Source organism: Primulina tabacum, chromosome 5 (assembly GCF_025594145.1).
Source record: "Primulina tabacum isolate GXHZ01 chromosome 5, ASM2559414v2, whole genome shotgun sequence".
In the NCBI taxonomy this organism is placed as follows: Eukaryota; Viridiplantae; Streptophyta; class Magnoliopsida; order Lamiales; family Gesneriaceae; genus Primulina; species Primulina tabacum.
The window spans coordinates 9,300,160-9,324,016 of NC_134554.1; the positions used below are offsets into that span (position 1 = coordinate 9,300,160).

Sequence of the window (23,857 nt, forward strand, 5' to 3'; positions counted from 1 at the left end):
TTGGGTCACTGGACCCTTGCACATTTTTTTTGTTGTTTATAATATTGAACTGTCAATTTCGAAAAAAAAAATTATTACAAACTGTAGTGTGGAGTGACGGATATCATAACCGAGTGTTATTTTATCATACAGTTGTTTAAATAAAAATTATTACAAACTGTTTTTCCCAAAAACTCGAGCCCATTGAAATGTACAAAAGTAGCTATGCTTAAGTGGAGTATATCAAGAACGAAGATTTCCATATTTATGACAACTGAAGCCATACGTTAAACATCCAACGGTTTGGTTTAACGATGAGAAAATCAATATCCCGTGACCCGTTATCATCATGTACACTGTATTTGGATACTTTCACTAGACCGTATCCGCTTTGCACTTGTATAACTGCACATTACAGCTACATGATCGATCCTAAACGAGCATATCTGTATACGCTGCTAGTCCATGGCTGTCAAGACACTGTTTCAGTTTGTACAGTGCTCGACACTCCAGTTGTCTAACTCGTTCCTTTGTTAGCCCAACACCAGTACCAATTTCCGACAGGGATCTCTGTGTGCCACCTTCCATGCCGAATCTCATCTTGATTATTTTCCTCTCCCTCGGATTGAGAATGCCCAAGAGATTTCGAACGTGTTGTCTCATTAGTTGTTTCTCTGCACTCGATTCTGGGGCCTCGATACTCGGATCAGCAGTGATTTCCTGTGATATTTAAGTAAACATCCATTTGTTATATCAGAAAATCCCATTCGTATTGACATGTAATCGCTCACTTGTAACATTGAAAATTCGCAATGTTTCTGCAGGACGGAATCAAGATTATTTGTCTCTCAATCATGAATCTGCACGATAAATTAATCTCAAAGAGTACATCTGAACACCAAAGGACCAGTATGATGCTTCAGACACGCCAGCCATCCAAGTGATATATGAAGGTACCAAGAAGTTTGACCAGGAATGATTCCAGAAACCAATTATTAAAATACACCATGTTACTAGCTTAAAAAAAAAATGAAACGTACACCATATTTCTGTTATCTGCTGATGTTGATAAATTAATCAGTGCCACTATATCTAATCAATCAAGCATCGGAGAAAAATCACAGAATATTTTCTTTGATGCAATATCTACGATGCTCAAATTCCAAAGCCTGTGCTTGAGAAATGGCAGCAAGAGTACCTGAAATGTTGTATCTTGGTCCATCCATATGGTCTGCTGCATTGAGACAGGCATTCGAGCTGTATAAAGCAAGCTCTCCAGTCTCTCAACTGTCATGCCAGCACATGCTGCTATGTCCTCTTTCTTTGGGTTATGATTGCCTCGCTGAACGCATACTTTCTTAGCTTCGAAGACCTTCGACAGGAGGCCATAGACATTTTCCTGAAACACCAAATTCATTATTAAACAACGATTCACAAAAACATTGGTAATAAGGAAGAAAACTTAAGATGAGCTGGAGTTTCTTTACTTGATCATAAAATTAAGTTTGAAGAAAGAAAATAACTTAAAATAAAATTGGAAAATTGCAATAATGTAATAGTGCATTACCGGCAAGCGGATCGTCCTAGAGTGCTGAAACAGGGTTTTCCTTATTGCTTGCCGAATCCACCAATAGGCATAAGTCGCAAATCTGCAACCTACTCTGGGCTCGAATTTTTCAACACTCCTCATAAGACCAATGCTTCCTCCCTGCAAGAGAATAATATCTCTGTGCTTCGTAAGAACGTTTCTAATAACCTAACACCGAAGTTCTTCATAATATCTCAAGAGGAAGTATGCAATTATATTCAAGAATCTAACATCAATACAGCCCCAAGAAGCATAAAGTATGCAAGCTTTCATTCACCTGTAAAAGATCTGCGAAGTTTAACCCACGCCCTTGGTACTGCTTGGCAATGTGAACCACCAAGCGAAAATTGGCGTAAATTAACTTCTCCCGGCTACGGTTACCACAAGTGAAGCTCTGACCGCAAGGCTTGGCAGCTAATACCAATGGCTGCAGCCCACTCAACTAGTGTCGGTTCCCGGGAAAACTGAGTCTGAAGCCTACTTCTCACTTCTTGTAGTTTCATTAACTCCTGGTAAAATAAAAATTGCCGAAGACTCAAATCAAAGTGTGCAAAAATAAAGGTCACTGCAGATCAAAGTGAATTAGGACTTGAACAAACCTGTATCTTCGATATCAATTCTGCCTCTTCTTTGGCAGTCAATAACTGCCTTGTTTCTGGTCCTCCTAAGAACATTTGAAGGGTATCATTAGAATCAAATCCTCCATTTTTTCCACTTGATTCCGGCTTCCTATGATGCTTAATCTCCTGAACCTCAATATTTAGCTCTGGCAACCTCCTCTGCTTCGTTCGCCTCTCCAGGAGACGTGTTGACCTCACCATTCTCTTATGCCGCAGAGAAGTGTTGGCTAGACCTCTGGCAGCCAACAGTAAGAAAATACGTCATACAGTATTTGCAAAAGATATTAAAAAGAAGAAGATAAAATGCGAAAATTTGTAGAATGAATGACACATACGTTAGATCAGACGGGCAGTAAAGATGGGACTCGAAAAGATTAGTATCTTTTACAATTGATGCTGCCTCCTTGCATGCAGATAAAGCTTCTCTTGCAAGTGCAACAACACGGTCTGCTTCTACACCTATTAATGTCTCTCCTTTACTTGAAACGGATGTCATTGCCCTTTGTGAGGGTAGTTCTTTTCTGTTTAACGATGGCCATCTGTAGTAAGTTATCAAAATTTATGGCAGAGTTTCAAAGAAAATAACAAAGTCCGATAGACTGCCCTTACAGATACGATAATGATGGCCAGTGCTGCGATTGAAGGCCCAAATCTTTCACATACCGACCAGTAGCAAGATAGTTGTTATCTTCATTATATGGGAATGCAGGTGCCATTACCACCAGTCTTCTATCCGATGTTTCCTTCAAGAAGATAACAAAATGTATTGATAAAAAGCACTTGTATTCATCAGCACTTAAATGCAAGGTAAAGTCTTATGGGCGACAGAAGATGAGAGAATAAATCATCAGGTGCCATTACAACCAGTCTTCTATCCAATGTTTCCTTCAAGAAGCTAACAAAATGTATTGATAAAAAGCACTTGTATTCATCAGCACTTAATGCAAGGTAAAGTCTTATGGGGAGAATAATTCATCTAACGGCTGTTCCAAAACTTTCTTATAAATACATGAATGGCTTGAAATATTAACACACTGCTGTTACACTAACATTTCTCTTCACAATAAGTCTCACCTCGACTGTATTTTCTTCTTTTGACCACAATGACGTCCTTGTTTCACCACGTTGGTCCTGAATGAGTACTGAAGACGGAGAATATCGAGCAATAGTAGATGGAGAGGAAAGAGTCGGAGTTGCTTGATCAGGAAGCAGAGAAACTGCAGAAATCATCAGGTAAACTAACATCAATTCCTCAAAAAATTGGATTGGATACTTGTCGGCGCATTCAATAATGTGTCGTCAAGAGACATATCTTAAAGGGTAGTAGATCCAAATCAAATTTTAGATGCAATAATTTGATTCAACTATAAAATTTATGAAGCCATTTACCGTCAAATGTTAATAGGATGGTAAGCAGCATATCTTTAACATGCTGAAAAAACTTTATGAAAAAGTTAGATCAGTGTTATCTTCAAGAACAAGTGCGTGTTGACATGGGCAACCTTATTCTAAGAATACATACAGCTTCCCATATGAATCCTCCCTCGGCATACAATTTATATCTTGAAATTATCTAAAAAATTATATTAAACTTTCAAGAGGAATTTTCATTCACTGGAAGTGCAGTAAAGAATGTCAAACATTTAACTGTGATGTAAAAGTTTATATAAATAAGACTGGGAGCTAAACAACAACTCTTCCATTGCGTCAACTGGGTAGAATTAATAACTAGAAAGCTTAGAGAATCGAAATGCCCTCAAATAATCCTGTAGCGAACAGCATTTCATCTCACTTTTTTTCAGCTGGCACTCAACATTTCAACACGAAATGACAGCATATCACAAAATTAATCTCATTCTTTAGCTTTCTTTCTTTCTTTCTCTGTTTTTATTTTCCCCTAGATCACTTGTCCCTATCTATTAATAAATAATCGAGTTTGGTCGGATCTATGGAGGAAACTCTCCCAGCAATTATCTATTCATATAGAATACTTTGAAAAGACACCTTGTCTACGAGCATCGAGCTTATTTCCACTCGACCAATGGGTCAACCTCATTCCTTAATCTAGTAGTGTATTCACGATCATCCAAGTATCCAACAGCTTTCACCTTCCCATAGTTGACACAATATCTTATATTCCAACACAGTACAACTCAATTCGAATTCTATCTCCAGCAAACCCCCAAAAGAAGTTGAATTTTATACTTAACTAAACAATATCATTCACCAAACATACAAATGACCATAAAAGGATAACAGCTGTAGTAATGAGAACTCAAGAACATGACTCCGAGCAAAACCACAATTTCCAACTCGCTTTCTTCGCTTCAATATCTCTTAACAGAACAAAAACAAGCCAAGAAAAGGGTATACGCAGTTAAAGTACCAGAGGAAGACGAGGCAGAGCAACTTCTGACATGGGTTCTGGAGAAGAATTGTGGGGGCGAAGAAATCAAGCTGCTCACTGCCTCCATAACACTATTTTGCAAGATTTCAGGCTTGAGAACCGAAATGGCAGCTTATTATTATCTACTTCTCTTCTGAAAACATCAAAACAATGAAAGGCCCTACGCTATTTGCAGTTGTGTTCAACAAACTGAAGCTCCTCAAAACGGATGAGATTTTTGAAGGAAATCTAGACATTTAGCTTTTTAATTATTTTTTATTTGCTCAAATAAAAATTCATATTTTGATATATAAATATATTCTCTTTTACTTCTATACGTATATTATAAAGTATCAACACTTTAAAATAACTAATTTAATCATTTTAATAAATAGACGAAATAATGTCTTATTCCATTTTAATATATGAAAATGAAAAATCACATGTATTTCATTTTTCAATAAATTTATTATTTACCACTTATAACTAGCATCTTTCATATCTATTTTTTCAATTTAAAAATAATTAAATATTACATTATTTTTAAATATAACAAAAATTATTTACGCACACGAAATTGGCCTAGTTGATCATTAAGCTTAGAATTACGTTTATATAACTTATTTAGCATAAAATCATTGTCATTATGCATCTATACTTATTAAATTATTAAAGTCAAGAGATTACAATAATTAATATTGGTTTCATGGTATTTTTTTTAATATAAATAGGCATCCCGATCTTCTCGAATTACCAAAATATTCATTTTTATTTAATAAAATCATAGTGAATTGTTTATAGCGTATAACTAACATATAATAATAAAAATATATTTTGTATTAATTTTAAAATTATACAAATGGAGTAGCACTATTGTGAAATGTCTCACAGAACTTTATTCGTGAGAAGAGTCAACAATTCTCATATTTATTATAAAAATAATATTTTTGACGTAAAAATTTTTTTTTCATGAATAACCCAAATAGAATATTCGCCTCATAAAATTAAACTCTAATACTATCTCACAAGAGTTTTTGTTACGATGAAAATGTTGCATGCTGTCGAATCTTGTAGTCTGAATATGCTCTCCATACTTTGAGACCTGCCTTGCCCGCAGCCCAGTGGTCCAACTCGGGTGTACTCATTAAAAATTATATAATTTTTAATTTTTAAATTTAATTTTCCTAATTTAAGTCATTATACAATAAAAAAATATTTAAGAATTAATAAATCATCAAATTTACTTTCTAAATTTATATTAATAATATTTAAGAACAAAAAAAATATTATCAAATGTTAAATCTATTAATTTCTATTTAACTCATAACAAAATAAACTTTATAATTATTTATTTTCATATTAAACATATCACAATGAATACAATTATTTCAACCTTAAAATATTATGAATTAAAATTAAAAATTAAAATTTTTATTATTCAATATAATTAAAAAATATAAATATATTATTACGAATATATATAATACAGGGACGTAGCCAGAAAATATTTTGATCATGTGCTGAATGACTAAACTATCATAAACTACTCGCTAAGGAACAATTATTCCTAGTGGTAACAAAAATGCATTAAAGTGAAATATCAACCTGAGACAAGTCATGATTAATCTAAGAGGGCATAGAACTTGGACCAATCTTGACACATACAATACTACGCTAATCAATCATCATTAACAACACGACGTTAAATCTTGTCATTACGCTAAAATCCCATTAATCAAAACGCAGAAGCATGCTTTTGAAAACGTTGATCTAAAATGAAGAAAGGCAACAATGACGAGACCATCCATTTCTGGAAGAGTAATGTGTTTCCTGTTGCAGTAAATTAGTTGGTATTGAGATGGGAACAAACCTAATCTCTGAGCCAACGAAGGTTGTGAGGGGGAACAACAGGCTTCGATTGAAATTTTAAGTAGCATACTAGCAGCTCTCATCCTCTTGTTTCCATTTTGGGGGGACGGGTATGAAAAAAAACCCTCAAAAAATGGGCTAAAAAATTTAGTAAATTTAAAAGATAAGGCTAAGTTTTTTTTAAAAAATAAAACTCAATCAATATTACTAATTAGGCCCAAAAATATAGCCTGGACTGGAGCCCACCCCAGCCTTTGGGGTGGCTCCGCCACATATATATATATATATATAATTGGTTGAAAGGGTTCATTAAATACCAAAACATGCTTCATTATGTCTAACCCGCACCAAATAGAGCGGGTTTAATATCGAGCCGGATTTAACCATGACATGTTTCCATCTCTAATTGAGACACCTTGGACCTACCATCCGAAAGAATCACTTTTGCTAGTGGTGACCGACGTGAAAGTGTAGTTCTCTGCCTCATAAGTTGCTCTGAAATCATCCTTGAAGAAGAAGGAGCTCAATGTACCCAAACCACTGCTAAGTATTTTTTTATGTGGATAAGTTTTAGGCGATGATTGCTATCACCACAGAAGTAAGGTAAATTGGTCTACATTTTTATACCAAGAAGTCCAATTCAGCATTCCACATGAATTGATACAATACATGTGCATAGAATATAAATAGTTTATTGTGATTAAAATTTATTTTATATTTGTAAAATTGTTTCTAGGTTAGGATAATGTGATACTGCTGGTTAGAATAAAGAGATAGTAGGAGAAGAATGTGAGAAGTTTTTTTGTAACATTTTACTCTTTTTTACACGTTATATAATAAAGATTCCGAGTCTCATCACACATTTGCTACTTTATTACAAAAAGACATTTTAAAAAATATTATAAACACAATCAAGTTATCAAACGTACTTAAAGCCTACAAATTTCGATTCACATCCATCAACTTCCAATAAAACAAAGAATTAGTATTATTTAAGAAATCACTAAATTCTTGATTTTTTCTTAAAAATATTATGGACGTGGGAGTATGTATATAGGTATATACTTTGGGTTTTGCAATTGAATATAGACATAGTTTGGAAAAATGATGAAGTTTAATTTTTGCTTAATTAAACTTTGAAGAGGAATGTGTTCTCGATTACAAATGCAGCTGAGGGTGTTTTTTAAGTAATATTTAAATATTGGCATTCAGTTTGTTGGTGTAAAAGAAGCAAATCGAACCGAAAATGATTTTTTTTTATTAAGACTCAAATTCTATTCAAATTAGATATACTTGAGCTCAAGTTCGATTCAAAGCTCGAGCTCGATTCGAATATCAACTATTTTAATAAAATTTGACTAGAATTCGATAATTTTAAATATAGATCAAATATTTTTCAAATAAAAAACTTGTAAGTCGATTCAATTCATCTACGTTCCTAATTCAGAGAGGTAAGATATGTCCCATTGTGTAAAATTGTCATGCCTAAAATTATGTTTTCATCTTCAGTTTCAGAAAAGATTTGATATATTTAAAAGCCATGTTTTGATGAATTGCTTATTTGTGAGGAAGATTTTGACTTATTGACATAATTATATCAATTAAATTAAAGGCTAATTCAAGCTATAACGTAAAAAATAACTATATAATAGATATTTTTATTGTCAAAGTTAATAAACTGTATATTTTTAGTAAATCGATCCTCAGATTTTGAAACAAAATTGAAAAAAGTCCCCACTAATCGGAAAAATTTAAAGTACAATTAGATCCAAAATCAAAGCCACGACTTTGTGCTGCAGTAAAATAAATATCTCATAATAAAATAGAGTCGAGGCTCAAAAGTCCGAATCCACGTAAAAACCAAAAATCCCACCCATTTTAATTTTTGAAAAAATCAAAATCAAAAATCAAAAATCAAAAATCAAAACAAACACCTCCTTTGATAATTCAAAATTTATAAATTGTAAAAATATTGTAGCATGGGAATTACTTATTTTGTACGCTGGGAAGGGGAGATGTCAATTCAATTATGAAAATGTACCAAAATTGTTGTATTTAAACCTATTATTACATTTAATCTAAATGAAAGGGACTTCTTATATAATGATGGGTTTGATTTATTTATTGATTTGAAAATAACTTTTAAAATACGTGACATCATATCAAGAAAATGGATCTCTAAAGTTTTGAATCGATTTACTTTTTTAATTATACGAATAAAATTCGATATTATAAAAATATATGCGGCCTTTCTCGGGACATTAATTAATAATAAAATATTAGAAATCACTAATTAATTACTGACACATCTCTGAAAATCTTATTCAAAATATTCTACGATACGTGAATAGGTTTGGGCATAAAACACGTCTTTAAATAGTAATTTATCCCCTTAAAAAATGTAATTTATGACTTTATGTTTTTTAGAGTATTTTGAACCAATTTTTTTTATATATATACCTAAATATAAATATTGAAAATTTATTTTAATGAAGGGTTAAAATTCAAACACACACTTGCCAAAGATGTCTTAAGACGCAGTTTCATGTATTGATGATATTTCCAAATTGGGACAAAAAGACACTCTCTATATAATATAAGTAGGTCTTATGTCCGGTTATATTTGGAGCGAAAAATAATATTTTTACCATAAAAATAATATTTTATGAGTCGGATCCGGCTGGATCGAGATCCATATCATAAAATTGACAATAAGAGTATGTCATATGATTTTTTGTACTATATAATTTTGAATAAGATATTTGAATTTGAGTGCTAAAAAAATAGTAATTATGATGTAAGTTTCAAAGACAAATCCAACGTTTTAAATTTTAGATATATTGTTTTTTGGCATTGGTAAAATAATGAACTTTATAGAGAAAATATATAAATTTGAGTACTCATAACAAGGGGGTTTTTTTTTAATAGAAAACCTCATGTGAAACATAAAAAATAACATTTATCTCTTGTACAATTAAATATGCATATTAGAAATCAACATTTTATAAAAGTTGAACAAATAGCTCTTGCGCTGGTCAGAAATTTGACAATCTGAAATATTTTGAATATATCTGAAGACCAATAACCAAAATGACCAACAAACATAAAAAAAAACCTCAATTTGCTACGAGTCATGTTTCAAATCGGCTAGACTAGTTCAGACACTATCTATACTAACCGGACTTTGCTGGTTGCTACATATGTGTCATCCAACTCGACCTTGCAATATATATTTATCATAGATAACATATGTACTAATCTAGCCATCCTGAAAGATGACTTGTAGTAAATTGAATTTTTTTTCTAATGATTTTGTTTGTTGGTCATTGTGATAACTTGTTTATGAGATATCATCAAACTTCAACTCGTCAGATTTCAGCTGATGCAAGGGTATTCGTACAACTTTTATAAAACATTAATGTCTAAGATATACATTTAATTTTCACAATAGAGAAATATCAATTATTGCTATTTCACAAAGATCTGGCCAAAAAAACTCTCATGAAAAATGTACAATTGTATATATATATTGTGGAAATACTCATGGATTAGTGTTGTCCAGCGGTTTTGATTTATTATATTTGAAAACTCGATTTTTGTTGTTGTAATATTTAAACAAAACCCGAAGTTTAAAAGATAAATCCAAACCAATAAATTTTAGATACGTATGCTTTACTTCAAATCGAAAGCAATAATTATTTATTCTGTCGAAATATAAATTCAAAAAATGACAATACTTGTAGTATGCCATCATCTATAATAGATTATATAAATGGGTTATTTGGTCAGAGTAGTTTTCATCAAATTTATATTCTATAATGCTATTTTTTAATTTAAAAAGTGATTTAATTTGAAAATATATGTTTGAATTATTTTAGTATTAATTAATTAACAATTGGTCTAGCTTATCTTGATGTAATTACCACTGCAAACTCCAGAGTGCAGACAAAAAGGCATATATTATTTTATTTTTACTCTTCCTTTGGGTCCTTTCCTCTTTCCAAAATCCATTAATGGAGGGAACTCAACTTTACAAACGTTCACCAAACTCAAGGTACAGCTCAAAATATTGAAGCCAACAAGTAATAGATCTTGAAAATTCTGGCGCGAGTTCACTCGAAAATCTGTGAAAAGTTTTTGTTTTTGTTTTCTTGGGTACAAGAGTCTCTTTGAGTCATTAAATCTGTAGCTCTTAGCAATCAACAAACATGGAAATGGATGACAAAGAGAGCACAGAGTCTGGTTCTCCGGGTCGTAACTCGGATTCAGAGTCACCACTTTCCAGTGGTGGTGCTTTTGTTGGTCATGGAGGCGGCGCTGGGGGAGGAGGGATTCCGGGAGTGATGAGCATGGCAGTGGACATGGGAGTGGAGAAAACTGAAGGGGTGATGAATACATCTGCGATAGCAGTTGGTGGTGGGGCCACAGGAGGCGGCGGAGTGACGGGTGGCGGTGTTGTCGGCGGCGGTGTTGTGGGTGGTGGTGGTGGGAATGGTGAACTAACGATGAGTGGTAAGAAGAAGAGAGGCAGGCCGAGAAAGTATGACGAAAATGGTAACTTGCGGCCGTCGTACATGAAATCCCAGCCGGTTCCGGCGCTGCATCCTGGATTCACTCTATCAACACCGCCGACTTATGAGTACTCTTCTGGTTCGAAAAGGGGCCGGGGTAAAGCTCTGGGTTCTGGGAAATGGCAAATTCTTGCTTCACTTGGTGAGCTTTTTTCTTTTTGTTTTTAGGGATTACACAACAAGATTCAATCTTTTTGCCTTAATTAAGTTTAACCCCACCTCTATAATCTCATAAAAATAGTTTTTTTTTTTTCTTTTCCTTTTTGTTTTTTTTTTTTTTTGGGATGTTTTGGGGAAGGGGACGAGGGATTTTGACCACGTCAACCTTGTAAGTTGTAGGAGGTGTTGCTTTCTTATGTCTGGAATTTCGTTAAATTTCAAGATTGTCTTTAAACTTGTGCTGCCATTGTGCAGGTGAGTTGTTCGCTAATACGGCAGGAGGGGATTTTACACCGCACGTTGTCACTGTGTATACAGGAGAGGTAATGCCAATTTTTGTCTTCTCTTGCATTGGATCTCTCCGACATGTTTTCCCCACCAATTAATTGAATTGTAGTTCTTTTCGGCTTTTCCCAACTAACAAAACCCACCAAGGCAGCTTTGTTATGTGACTCATATCTGCATGGGATCCTATCCCTGATGGCTGAGATGTTTGTGTGAATTCCATGGTTTTTATCGGAATGATTAATATAGTTAAAGTGGCTCTCACTCCGTCACTCCTAAGGACGGAGTCTTTCGAGCTCCTCTCTTTGAATAATGGCTAACATCGGTGTCCTGGTTGAGAAGCCAGTCATTGACATGAGAAAGGTTTATACTTTGATCAATGTTGGTATTCTGATATGTTTGTTTATGTTGTCTGATGGATGAGTTGTACGCCAAATATTCAAAGGTGTGTGAAGCTATACCGACTTGGGCCATCTAGGACGTATCTTTAGCTTCTAATGTTATGGTCCCATGTCAGTTTGCGAACAACCGTGGAATTGTTATCAAGTTTGAGAGACTATTTAACAAAATAAGATGACCTGCTAGATTTGGATTCTTACCTTGTATTTATGGTCTTAACTGTTTCCCCACTAGCAATCTAGTTCCGGTCTAACACTATTTACAGTGCTCAAATGTCAAATGGATATTGGATATTGTACTTGAGTTGCAGTCATTTTGCAGGATGTTGCAGGGAAGATCTTAACTTTTGCTCAGAGGGGTCCAGGAGGGATTTGTGTTCTTTCTGCCAATGGATCTGTTTCTAACGTTACAATACGCCAGCCTGGTTCTTCTGGTGGTCTATTGACATACGAGGCATGATCTCTAGGCCTTGGATGCTTCACTTTGTGTACAAAGAGTGTTTACATATTATCCTTAATTTCGACTTGGATCATTCATTTATCTTGCCCTAAGATCGTATAATAGGGGGCTTCTTATCATTCAGAAAAGACAAAAAGATTTCAGATTTCATGATAATAATATTGTCTAGAATTTCTCTTAGATTCGAACCCATAGCTGATGATAGAACTATAATAGAGATTTTTTAAATTAAATTCCGTGCTACTTTGGAAGAACGCTTCGGTCACTTTTGCATAAAATATCTGTCTGTGGCACTTGTTCCTTGTCACTTATTCCCCTAAACCTTTTTCTCAAACATTTTTGTCTTTTCTTCGGTGTATAATTTACTTTCGGTCGGATGGTTTTTTCTTTTGTCTTTTCTTCGGTGTATAATTTGCGTTCGGTCGGATGGTTTTTATAAATCTTGGTTTTGCTTGCCGTAGTTGCAAGATTTGTTTCTCTTGACCATAATCTGTGATTTTCTCGTCATTATGCTTACAAGTCAAGAGTAAATTTCTCTTCGATTTATGTTTCTATTTAGAAAGCATCGCAGAGGTTCTAAAGCCGTTTGATTTTTTCGGTTTTTAACATTTCAACCCACACAGGGTCGTTTCGAAATATTGACTCTAACAGGTTCATACACCATCTCCGAAAATGGTAAGATGAAAAGTCAGGCCGGTGGATTAAGTGTTTCACTGGCTAGCCCCGATGGCCGTGTTATAGGTGGCGGTGTAGCTGGATCACTTATGGCAGCTAATCCAATCCAGGTACGGGCCGGTTAATAAATACAAAATATTATTAGTTTACCGCTCATGGATTCAAATTTTCAAAATAATCGCTACCAAAGTAGACCAGGAGATTACTAATTCAATATCTGCAGATGAACTCCCTTCATATTTTGATTAAGTTGGTCTTGATTGCCTTTTACGCCTTCTTCTTGTTTTATTTTACACATGTTTTCTGATATTCGATTTGCTTGTGAGGGAGTTGGTTGAAGTGTAAAAATATCGCCATGCTATCTTTTAAGAGCTGTCGAGCTTTCGAAACAAGTCATTTCGACCATTATCTCATTAATTTATTAGCTTCTGTTTATTCGTTACACAATCATATAACATACATATTTTACACGTTTATTACTTCAATTCATCAGGTCGTGGTTGGAAGCTTTGTGCCAAATATTATGAAAATGCGTAAAACAAAGCATAACAGTGAGCCCCGAGTCGCCCCTCCAGTCCAGGTCACTCCGCCTACCGTTACAGCAGCTATACCTATATCACAAGCAGCACCAGAGAACGACACTTACCCGATGCCAGCAACACAACTGCCACTGCAAATTCAGGGAATAGCAGATAACCCAAATTCTTCATCGGCTGATACCCCTGATTGGAACGGTTCTGGGCCGAGTTTCGATCACCAGAAACTCTATCCCGACATTAATATCTCTGTACCTTTTGATGAGCATTAAAAGTAGATGAAACCCTATTAACTTTTGGCCTTTGTGAGGGACTTGAAAGAAAAGCTGATATTGTTAGTCATAACTGATGAGATTCTAATTTGTTTATGTTTTTACTATGTTGTGAACATCTTAGATATTTATTTCAGAAAGTTGTGTCGGACGTTTTCACATATTTATATGTATGAGATATGTTGATCCGTTTCATATTTCACAAAATTGACACATGAGATGTCATGCATCGGGTTTGTGCCCGCGTCTGTGTGACTGCACAACGGGTCTTAATAGAAACTATTTCGTATTCGTCTTCGTTTTACGAAAATGATCGACTCAAATTGCTATAGAAGTCCATTATAAATTAATTTTAAATCTTTAATCCTTAAGATGTTGGACAAGGAGTATCACAATCACCCTTTCTTCAGAACGCAACGTCCTCGTCGCAGCCCGGTCTTTCAATCCACCAGCGTCGAGAATCTAGAGGTGACTTCTACAAGTTCAAGAGGTGGCTTCCGTCATGTAACAATTTGTCCGCATGTTCAAGAAGTGGTTATCATGCACGTAGTGTTTTTACTCGCATAGCACTTATTTATCGGTATTCCTTGCCCGTGACCGGCTTTGATACCATTTTGTCACGGACTTGGGCCCGCGTGTGCGTGACTGCACGATGGGTCCCGATAGCAACTACTTCGTATTCGTTCCCGCTTTACGAAAAGTATCAACCCAAGTTACTATAAAAGTCCATTGTAAGTAAATTATAAACTTATTTTAAATCTTTAATTTTTAAGACGTGGGACAAAGGGGGAGGCATTCTACCCAGGCTACCTCGATAACAGTGCGCACTCGAGTGCTATCTTATCTGTCAGAACTACAGGGGTTTGGCGTGTCAGAAAAACTATCAGAGGTAGGATGGCTTGACATGAAGTCAACATCAAAGGCTATGAGTGATAGGTGTACGCGCAAATTGAGGTAATCCTTGATTTTCCTTCCTATAAATAGCAGTTATGCATCTCATTTATAGGATTTTAAATCTTTGAACTCTCAAGCACACATATATTCTCACATATATTGCTTGTGTTCTTCCTTTTTCACCTGCTGACTTAAGCATCGGAGTGGTCACGCCGAACACCCCTCCGGCGCCCATTCACGAGTTCTTTTCTTATTTGCAGGTCACGATCGAAGCCATCTACTTTGCTCATTTTCCTGAACAATATTATTAATTCGATCTGATGGAGCAACCGACCCTGCTCATCCATTTCACCATATCACATCATCTTTGTTTCCCTTGGTTTATATTCTCTCAATTCCATATATATATATACATGCTATATTACCATTTTTACGTGTCTCGAATATAAAGTCAGATGTCTATATGGAAGAACACACACATGTTACATGCACACGTACATATATCTTATACAAAATATTAAGGTTGAGCCTAACAGTGAAATTATATGTATATAAGGTTCCTTCAATAGTTTGGATTCAAAATTTAAAATTTCACAGTTATGTGGATTAATTTATATATTATTTCAACTCGTTTTAATATTTACATTTATTAATCTTTACTCTATTCAAAGTTAAGTGAGGACCACTGATTGCATTGTATGATTTTTTTTAAAGAAACTATATAATAATACAAAAATATTTAACCTTAAGCAAATAAACTAGGACAAATTAAAGCTGCGGCGTGATAATTAAAGCGCAAAAATTCAGAAAGATATCATCCCATGTGATCTGATTCTTTGAATTCTCACGCGCAACAATTTAAATTATTTTTTGGTATATAAATAAATTATTAGCATAATTAGTTTGGACAATTTGGTATTTAGGTAAATGGATCAATCATTTAATCTTTTCCATATGTATCATTCAATTGTATTGAACATTTGGTTGAGAATTGATAAAATACATCAATATTATGTAAATACATTTTCAGTTTTAAAATATTTTAACATAAATTATTTATATATACTTTTGTGTTTTGCAGATATTTTGGGTGAGTTTTATGTTTTAAAAAGAATGAAGAAAAACATGGATCGTGGTTAAATTTGGAAGAATTCTTTTTTGAGAGAAAATAGTATTTTAAATAAGTCCAAAATTATACCATGACCCCAAAACGTTATTTTAGGGTGCTCACTTATTATATATATATATATATATATATATATATATATAGTAATGGATGATACAAACAAACCCGGTCCTCATAAAATCAAAATTACTTACCTCGGCCAAGATACCAAGCAATCTCGATGTTTCATTTCCAAAACGAAATAAAAATTTGAACTATATCTGGATATTTTCTAAACTATGCATCTGCAGTAGGCAGTAACACAAGAGTTTAACATTTTCAAGAAATAAGAATGAAAGTAATCTGATTTAGAAGTTCATAAATTTATTCCAATAATTAGAAGACAAATTATGGTGATCCGAGTTCTGTCGAATTCTCCTCTCAATCCCAACACCTCCGCTCCTCGACATATCCGGTCGGCTCCACCTAGAGTATTATGCCAACTCGCGAAACATAAATAGCCTCGAAGGGTAAGTGCAAGCCGAATATGGAAGGACCAAAATAAAAAAAGTTAATGTATAGAATGAGATTATCACATGCAAATGCATCTGCATGCATGATACCAATAACAACTGATAATCAAAGGAGCGGGAATCTCAAATCTCTTATCACGTATGGATATTACTCCTAGCATGCGATCTATTCCAACTTTCGAGGTACTCATGAGGCACATTTGTCAAACTATATTCCAAATTATGGTGCCCATTGTGCCCTATTATGTTTTATACCAGAAAACAAGATTTATCAAAATCGAATAAATTTCAATATTGATAAACAAGAGACAAGGGTAAATATCCACAAACTTGCATAAAAACAACAACGATCACAACCAAGAGTCTTCGAGTATTCAACAAACACAAAGTACAAACACCTAAAATGGCTGGAATAAACTATCAAACCTTGATAACCGTGGATACAAAGATTCTCCCTTCAAGAGAATATGAAACTACTACGGACGTTAATGTTAATTCTCAAGTTGCTACGTTATTGTTATGCATATCTCGAGTAAAAAATAATATTAAAGTTAAAAGAAAAAAACATAAACAACGTTCACCGAATTTCTGAACGATATTATTCCCAAGGTGATTTTCGCTTTGCCTCGAATTTAACATGAGTCATGGCTACTTTTGACTGATCAGATATAATTAAGTCCTTTTTCTGATGCAAGATGCTTGTTTCCTTCTTGTTCTGGTTGTTTGTGTGCAGAGGGTTGAGAAGGTAATTAAGGAAAATACTTGCAATTTAGCGATTGTAACGTTATATTAAGAATTATTTGTAGGAATATCTTCTTCTTGCTTTTTTTTACTCATTTATGTTGTATTTTAAAACAATTTCATAATATATATATATATATATATATATATATCATTAGACTGTACCATATTTTTTGGCATATAATAAATGGTATCATTGATTTTTTTTTTTAGAAAAATAAACTTTTGTGAACTTCAGATAATATATTTTATGTCTTTATTATTATTTAAAAAAATACTATTAAAAACTTGAGATTTTATCAATAAACTCTTCAATTTCTTTTTAGTTTTTATACATTATATCATTTTAAAAATTATTATTATTTATATTTATATTTATATTATAAATAAAGTCAAAAACTAGTTTTTCTTTTTTCTAAAATGGAAAAAATCAGAAATTAAAGTTATTTATTAATTATTAAATTACTTAATTATCATCGTTCATTATGTATCAACATATTTGACATGTTCAATAATTGAAAAACATTAATTTTATTTAATGAGACAATAATGTTTTACCATATATGTCCCTATCTAAATATTTTTACAAAAATATCAATGTAATGCCTAACATTTTACCCAAAATCTTCAATTTCTTTATAGTTTGTATACTTTTATATAATTTTACTAATAATAATTATTTACATTTATATTATATGTAAAGTTGAAAACGTTTTTTCTTGTGGCTAAAACGAAAAAAAATGAGAAATTAAAGTTACAGTATTAACTATTAAATTTCTTAACCATTATTGCTCATTATGTATCAATCGATTTGACGTAGTCAACAATTGAAAAACTATAATTTCATTGCAATGATATTGTACCATATGTGTCTCTAACACAAAAATATATTTTAAAAAATATAAATATAATATCTAATATTTTACACATATGGATGACTAGTTTAACAAATTTACAATTGAAAAACATCTCTCTATCCTCACTATTATATGTTTGACTATGATCAATAATTGAAAACCGATAATTTCTAATTTTTTACACATATGAAGAGAACCGTAACGATTGAAGGGAACGAACACCCAATAGCTTAGCTCCAAAGTGGATACCTTTATACATTGACATACAATCCAATTAACAATATAGTTATTCTGTGATGGTGACAAACACAACCAAATGAATATTGACTACATATGATGAACGCTAACTAAATGTGACATATTGGGCTAATCATTGGTCTAAAGCAAGCAACAAACTGTGAAATCGGTGTAAACAGAAGAAGTTGATAGATTCAAATCTCACCATTTTGTGCCTTTATGCGGAGGCGGGAGGAGTTGAAGCAGTTGTAGAGGTTGTGGATGCTGGGACTGATAATCGTTGAATTTGATTAGGCTGCTAATTTGGTGCAAGTTGTTGGAGTTCCACATTTGGTGCTTTACATGTCTGCTGCAAAATGCCATCAGATGTTCTTCCATCTTTGCAAGCTTTAGGCATTGGACTTCGGCAGTCAATCCTTAATGTAAAGCTGCCACATCAAGGGCTAGGAAGATTATTCTTCTATTCGGCTCACATCCGAAAACTGAATGTCATTGAAAAAAAAGTTAATCATAATTTATCTAGAAAATTATTCTGAACAAGAAATCCTACTCTGCTGCAGTAGATAAATACACAATACCAGCAAGCATAGTGGTGCGGATTTCTTTAAAGATTTTGTTCAATCTACCCTTTGCTGGTTGTAAGTCTGGACATGACCCGCCATGCCAAATAATTACAAGTGGCATATTACTTACACTGAAATAATATCCATACAATGCACCACACCTCCCTTTAGCACCGTAGTTGTTTCATGTGAGGCCCGGGGCCGAAGAGGGCGGGGGGTGATCGCCGGTGCCATCAGTTGCACGGACAATGAGCGGCTCCTGGCAGGCTTCTAGGTAGAGGGAACATGAATGAACCGACCCACACGGGAATGAGAGGGATTCCGAGACTGTTCAATGTAATGGACTGTACAGTTGAAGAGGGCTTAAAAGATTTGATTTGTACTACTCATATCACGAAGGTGCATCTTCTTTTCGGTAGCTCATCACATAAGAACTCCAAAGTTAAGCGTGCTTGACTTGAGGCAATCTTGGGATGGGTGACCTCCTGTGAAGTTTCCTAGGGTGCGTGTGAGTGAGGACATAAGCACGCTGGAAAGACTCGTCTTGGTACAGAGAGGACAGTCGTCGAATCTGGAGCGTTACAGTTCATGTTTCTAATGCTGTTCATGACAGTAAGTCACCATAGTAAACTTGAAAACAGAAGTGAATGCTGGATAAAATTCAAGTTGGCAAGATCAAATTTCAACATCCACAAACATAGCAGATGAATGATAAAGTGTGTTGGATTCTGAAGGTTCGCCTATAAATAATTGGAAATTACAGAAGCGGTTACATAACTGAATTGTGATCAGTGTGTATAACTAGAAGAAATATGCGAGAAGAAACAAGTCAGTCACCTGTCAAAAAACTTTAGATAGGGACTGCTGTTATTGTCAAAATATCACTATACAAGTCATATTACTCAAGTCAAAAAACTTTAGATATAAATATATTACGTGAAGGCTCTGCTTACAAATACTACGCCAAGGTTGTGAACACAGAATACAAAGAAATGCAAAGCAAGAGAAAAAATAAAATGTAACTACAAATTATAATTGGCAATATAAAGCAGTCTAAAAATTATACAGGGATATGCTTCTCTTCATCTCTATATGGTACAAGTGCATACTATCTGGGTGAGAATCAGAGCATTACCAAATTAGAGCAACAATTGAAATACAAATTTGTAGTAATGGATGAAATCTGAATACCATCTCTAAGTTGTGTTGCTCCATAGCTTTAAGACGAAATTTCAATTCATTGTTCTGATTTGTTAGCTCGCTATAGTCTTTATGCAGATGAATCATGACTTGTATTACCATATTATTTGTATTCCTTGCAAAAACCGCAGGATAACTTGTCAGTCCTTGACTACGCACCTGTAGAATAGTAAATTGAGCTGGTGGTGGCTTCTGATTGCAGAGTCTGCACCTTGTATTCCAATTCAGATGTATGTCACAGCTTCCGCTGCTTGGAACAAGCAGCGGACTGCCGATTAGCCAATATCCTGAAAAAAAAATGTAAAAAATCTTGACATCAGAAGCTGCTTCAGTAAAATGGTTTAAAACATACCTCTTTGCCCCTTCAGGATCTCATATTGCAATTTCTGCAAGTCTCGCATCCAGCACAATCTTTTTCAGCTCAACTTTATTAAATTCACCATGTCCAAACTCAATGTTGAGCTTAAGTGAATCGTCGCTCACCGAATTGTTTGGTGAGAGTTGATCCACCCGATTGAACAAGGAAGCACCAAATTGAATATTTCCTATGGCACTATCCATTGAAAGACTTCTGTAGTGATGAGCTGGTGGTGCAATATCTCCAGCAGCACTCCATTTGATCACCTCCCTCAAATTTGTTCCATGCTTCGGTACAAACTCGGTATTTGCTGCTGTTACCACTGTTTATCTTTGTTCCACTTACAATGCGGTCCTTATTTTTATGCTCGACACCAGAGCCATTCATAGAATTCACTTGATCTTAATCAGAGTCGAACAAATTATCCACAACCTCTCCCTTTGATTTTTGTCACCTATTCCATAAGAGGAACTGATCTTTCCATGACTTAAGATATTCGTCTCTCGTTTCTTCAGATGCTTTGGCATATGAATTCAACAACTAGCCCTGCTGACAAGGCAGACAATCTCTTGTTTGACTTTTTATCTTAAGATAGTATGAATGTAATGGAATTTTCAATGCCAGACTTCATACTAACCGAGATTGGTTTACAATCTTACAACTCGTTTAAACAAGTTGGAAACTAGAATGTGCCAAGTGACATTACCAGGATTCAATCCACTAGCCACTCCTTTATTTAGAAGCGAACAGGCTTCTTCAAACATACCTGCTTTACAGAAAGACCCAATCAAGATGTTATACGTGATTGAGTCTGGACAGACACCATCAAGTTTCAATTTTTCAAAAATACTGTAAGCATCCTGGATCCGCTGCATCTTGCATAAACCACTAATAAGACTGTTATATGTGACTATATCAGGTTTCAGTCCGCGGAAAATCATCTCCCTTAAAAACTCAAGAGCATTTTGCACTTTTCCAGTTCTACATAAACCAGTGATCAACATATTGCAAGATAAGTTACTAGGACGTAATCCCTTCCTCACCATTTCTTCGAAAAGGCCCAAAGCTTTTTCAACAGACCCATCTTCACAAAGTGCTCTTATAAGGCCTGTGTAAGTGAAATTGTCAAGGGGGCAACCTCTGAATAACATATCATTTACAAGCTTAAATGCTTCTTGCATAGCGTTTTTCTTGAGAAAAGCTTGAATCAAGGTGTTGTAGGTCACGCTGTTAGCAATGACTCCTTCCATGAACATATCTCGATACATGCTGAGAGCCTCATCCATCATATCAACTTTGGAGAGCCCATAAATCAAGGAATTGTACGTAAAAATATCCGCTTTACATCCTTTGCTCAGCATGTCTCTAAACAGTTTTAATGCCTCCTGGACTTGCCCAGCCTTGCATAAAGCAGATATTAGACAATTATAACCTACTGTATTTAGGCAAAGACCTCTATATGACATCTCATTTATGATGCCATCTGCTTCCTTCAGACGGCCTTTCTTACAGAACCCATCAATCAAAATGGTGTAGGTTATCTCATTTGGCTTAAAACCTTTAAGTGGCATATCCTCCAAAAGTTCACGAGCAGAGGAAAACATACCCTTCTCACAAAGTCCACGAATAAGAATGTTAAAAGTATAAATATCTGGCTGACAACCAGCACTCAACATGCTATCCTTTAAAATAGCTTCGGCTTCTTCAAATCGCCCATGTTTCACATACCCATTAATTAGAGTATTAAACTGGACAATGTTTGGGTTGGGCACTTTCTTCAGTAATATTCTTGCTTCGTCTACTTGACCTTTCTTGCATAATCCTTGCATCAAAACCCCATAAGTTACAGCATCAGGTGCAATACCTCGAACAAGCATCCTATCTACCATTTTTGCAGCTTCATAAATGCGATTACCGTGGCAAAGGCCAATTATAACATCATTAAACGTGTTGACATCTGGTGTACAAGCCATAAGAAACATCTCCTCCAACAATGTCAAAGCTTCGTTCACTCGGTTAGCTTTAGATAGTGCATGTATAAGTGTCATATAAACTACTGAATTTGGCACACACCCGTGTTTAGTCATGTCTCTGAGGAGGGAGCATGCAGAATCAACCTCATTCACCACGCAAAGTGCTTTCATTACTCTAGCGAAGGTGAAGACAGTAGGAGAGATTCCCTTATTCAACATCTCATAAATAACATTTGGCGCAACTTTAGGACAATTTCCAGCCAACAGAACATCCAGCACAACATTATAAGATTTAAAAGTTGGATCACATGAAAAGGTACTCCGCATATCCAAAAGCAGCCTAGTCGCTTGACCAGGCTTGCCAGCTTTTCCAAAATGCCGCATGATCATAATAAAAACCGATTCCTTGAAAACTATTCCTTCTTCCTTCATCTGCAATAATAACTTATCAATAATTTTAAACTCTTCCATGGCCCCAACCTTATCAATCAGAGTATAATACACATCAAATGTGTGTCGATATCCCTTTTGACCACCAGCCCACTGGAAAAGCTCCATCGATGTGGGCAGATCCAGTGGGAGCCCCAGTAATTTGTTGAGCTGAAAAGGAGTGATTTTATTGAGTGATTTCCGGAGCTCTTCAAGGTCAAAAGGTTTAAGCAAACTTTCCCATTCAGTTTCAGACTGTGACCCATTATTAATATCATGATCTTTGTAAATCACACTTCCATTCACCCCCAACGTAGAATATGGAATTGTAAGGATCTTGGCAAAATATTGCAGCTTTTCTGCAAATATAAGTACCCTGAGATATGATCTTTTAAGCATAACTCTAAACAAGTAGCAGAAAGATTCAAGACCGAAACCACGTCACCAAAAATTCAGATCCAGAGGCCTGACAGAGCAAAGTGAACAAATACCCTTTTCCCATTTCATATATTAATTATCAATCAAATTCAAGTGTCAGCTCCATGCGCCCCTACAACAAGCAAGCAATTATCAGTATCGTACATTAATACCTATATATATACAGATTACAACCAATCAATCGCCAGACTTACAAAGGTTCAAATTTTAAGTAAACAACGGAAAATTTAGTAAAACATTATAAAATGCTTAAAAATAACCAAATGCGATAGATGAACAGGGAAGCATAACAACTTCGCAATTAATCTAATACAAGGTTACTAATTAAAGAAACCAGAAATTGAAAACTAACCTCAATTGTATCAATGCGTCATCCCCACGCCGCCTGAAGGTGTTTCTCCCCAAAATTTATTTTGCCACTCATTTAAGTAAAATAATATTAAATTGAAGCAAAATAAGGTAAATCGTGTGACAAAAAAAGGTCATAAATGGAGGAAAAGAAAAGATTGCACTGCTTGCTGGCTATGGGGTTCGAACCCATGCGCACTTATGTGCAGAAGATCTTAAGTCTTCCCCCTTAACCACTCGGGCAAACCAGCGGACATACTTTAATTTGGTCTAATTAATATCATATACGTTTTATTATAATTTCCAAAATCAACTTTTTAATCCACCAATTAACAATATTTATAATAATCTCTTATTATTTATTAAGTTTGGCCGTAGCCAAG

At 34.6% G+C, this 23,857-nt stretch overlaps 4 protein-coding genes and 1 non-coding gene across 7 annotated transcripts; 1 reads left to right on the plus strand and 4 right to left on the minus strand.

Annotated features, from left to right (window-relative positions):
* Window positions 1-135: 135 nt before the first annotated feature.
* Window positions 136-4,831, minus strand: LOC142546281 (RNA polymerase sigma factor sigF, chloroplastic-like). The gene is given in 10 exon segments (XM_075653915.1): window positions 136-699; window positions 1,178-1,378; window positions 1,547-1,687; window positions 1,845-1,949; window positions 1,951-2,076; window positions 2,167-2,422; window positions 2,523-2,726; window positions 2,797-2,930; window positions 3,262-3,404; window positions 4,574-4,831. Coding segments are annotated over 10 exon segments (1,686 nt in total). The 5' UTR covers window positions 4,662-4,831; the 3' UTR covers window positions 136-411.
* Window positions 4,832-10,376: 5,545 nt separating this feature from the next.
* LOC142546282 (AT-hook motif nuclear-localized protein 1-like) lies at window positions 10,377-13,955 on the plus strand. The gene is made up of 5 exons (XM_075653916.1): window positions 10,377-11,155; window positions 11,428-11,495; window positions 12,178-12,309; window positions 12,939-13,100; window positions 13,484-13,955. Exons 1-5 carry the CDS (start codon window positions 10,651-10,653, stop codon window positions 13,796-13,798), a joined length of 1,182 nt encoding a protein of 393 aa, XP_075510031.1. The 5' UTR covers window positions 10,377-10,650; the 3' UTR covers window positions 13,799-13,955.
* Window positions 13,956-18,158: 4,203 nt separating this feature from the next.
* LOC142546284 (uncharacterized) lies at window positions 18,159-20,420 on the minus strand. Of its 2 annotated transcripts, none has more exons than XM_075653920.1 (3): window positions 20,281-20,420; window positions 19,920-20,215; window positions 18,159-18,593 (listed from the first exon to the last, which is right to left on the minus strand). In XM_075653920.1, the coding sequence occupies exons 1-3, from the start codon at window positions 20,327-20,329 to the stop codon at window positions 18,576-18,578; spliced, it is 363 nt and encodes a 120-aa protein (XP_075510035.1). In that variant the 5' UTR covers window positions 20,330-20,420; the 3' UTR covers window positions 18,159-18,575. The 2 variants fall into 2 exon arrangements, with proteins under 2 accessions (XP_075510035.1, XP_075510034.1); XM_075653919.1 differs by having other exon boundaries at window positions 18,159-18,647.
* On the minus strand, window positions 20,292-23,687 carry LOC142546283 (uncharacterized). 2 transcript variants are annotated; one of them, XM_075653917.1, is made up of 3 exons: window positions 23,479-23,687; window positions 20,924-23,238; window positions 20,292-20,832 (listed from the first exon to the last, which is right to left on the minus strand). In XM_075653917.1, the coding sequence occupies exon 2, from the start codon at window positions 23,085-23,087 to the stop codon at window positions 20,934-20,936; it is 2,154 nt and encodes a 717-aa protein (XP_075510032.1). In that variant the 5' UTR covers window positions 23,088-23,238; window positions 23,479-23,687; the 3' UTR covers window positions 20,292-20,832; window positions 20,924-20,933. The 2 variants fall into 2 exon arrangements, with proteins under 2 accessions (XP_075510032.1, XP_075510033.1); XM_075653918.1 differs by having other exon boundaries at window positions 20,292-23,047.
* On the minus strand, window positions 23,643-23,725 carry TRNAL-UAA (transfer RNA leucine (anticodon UAA)). The gene has a single exon. It is a non-coding gene; the product is annotated as a tRNA-Leu (tRNA).
* Between the last annotated feature and the right edge of the window lie 132 nt (window positions 23,726-23,857).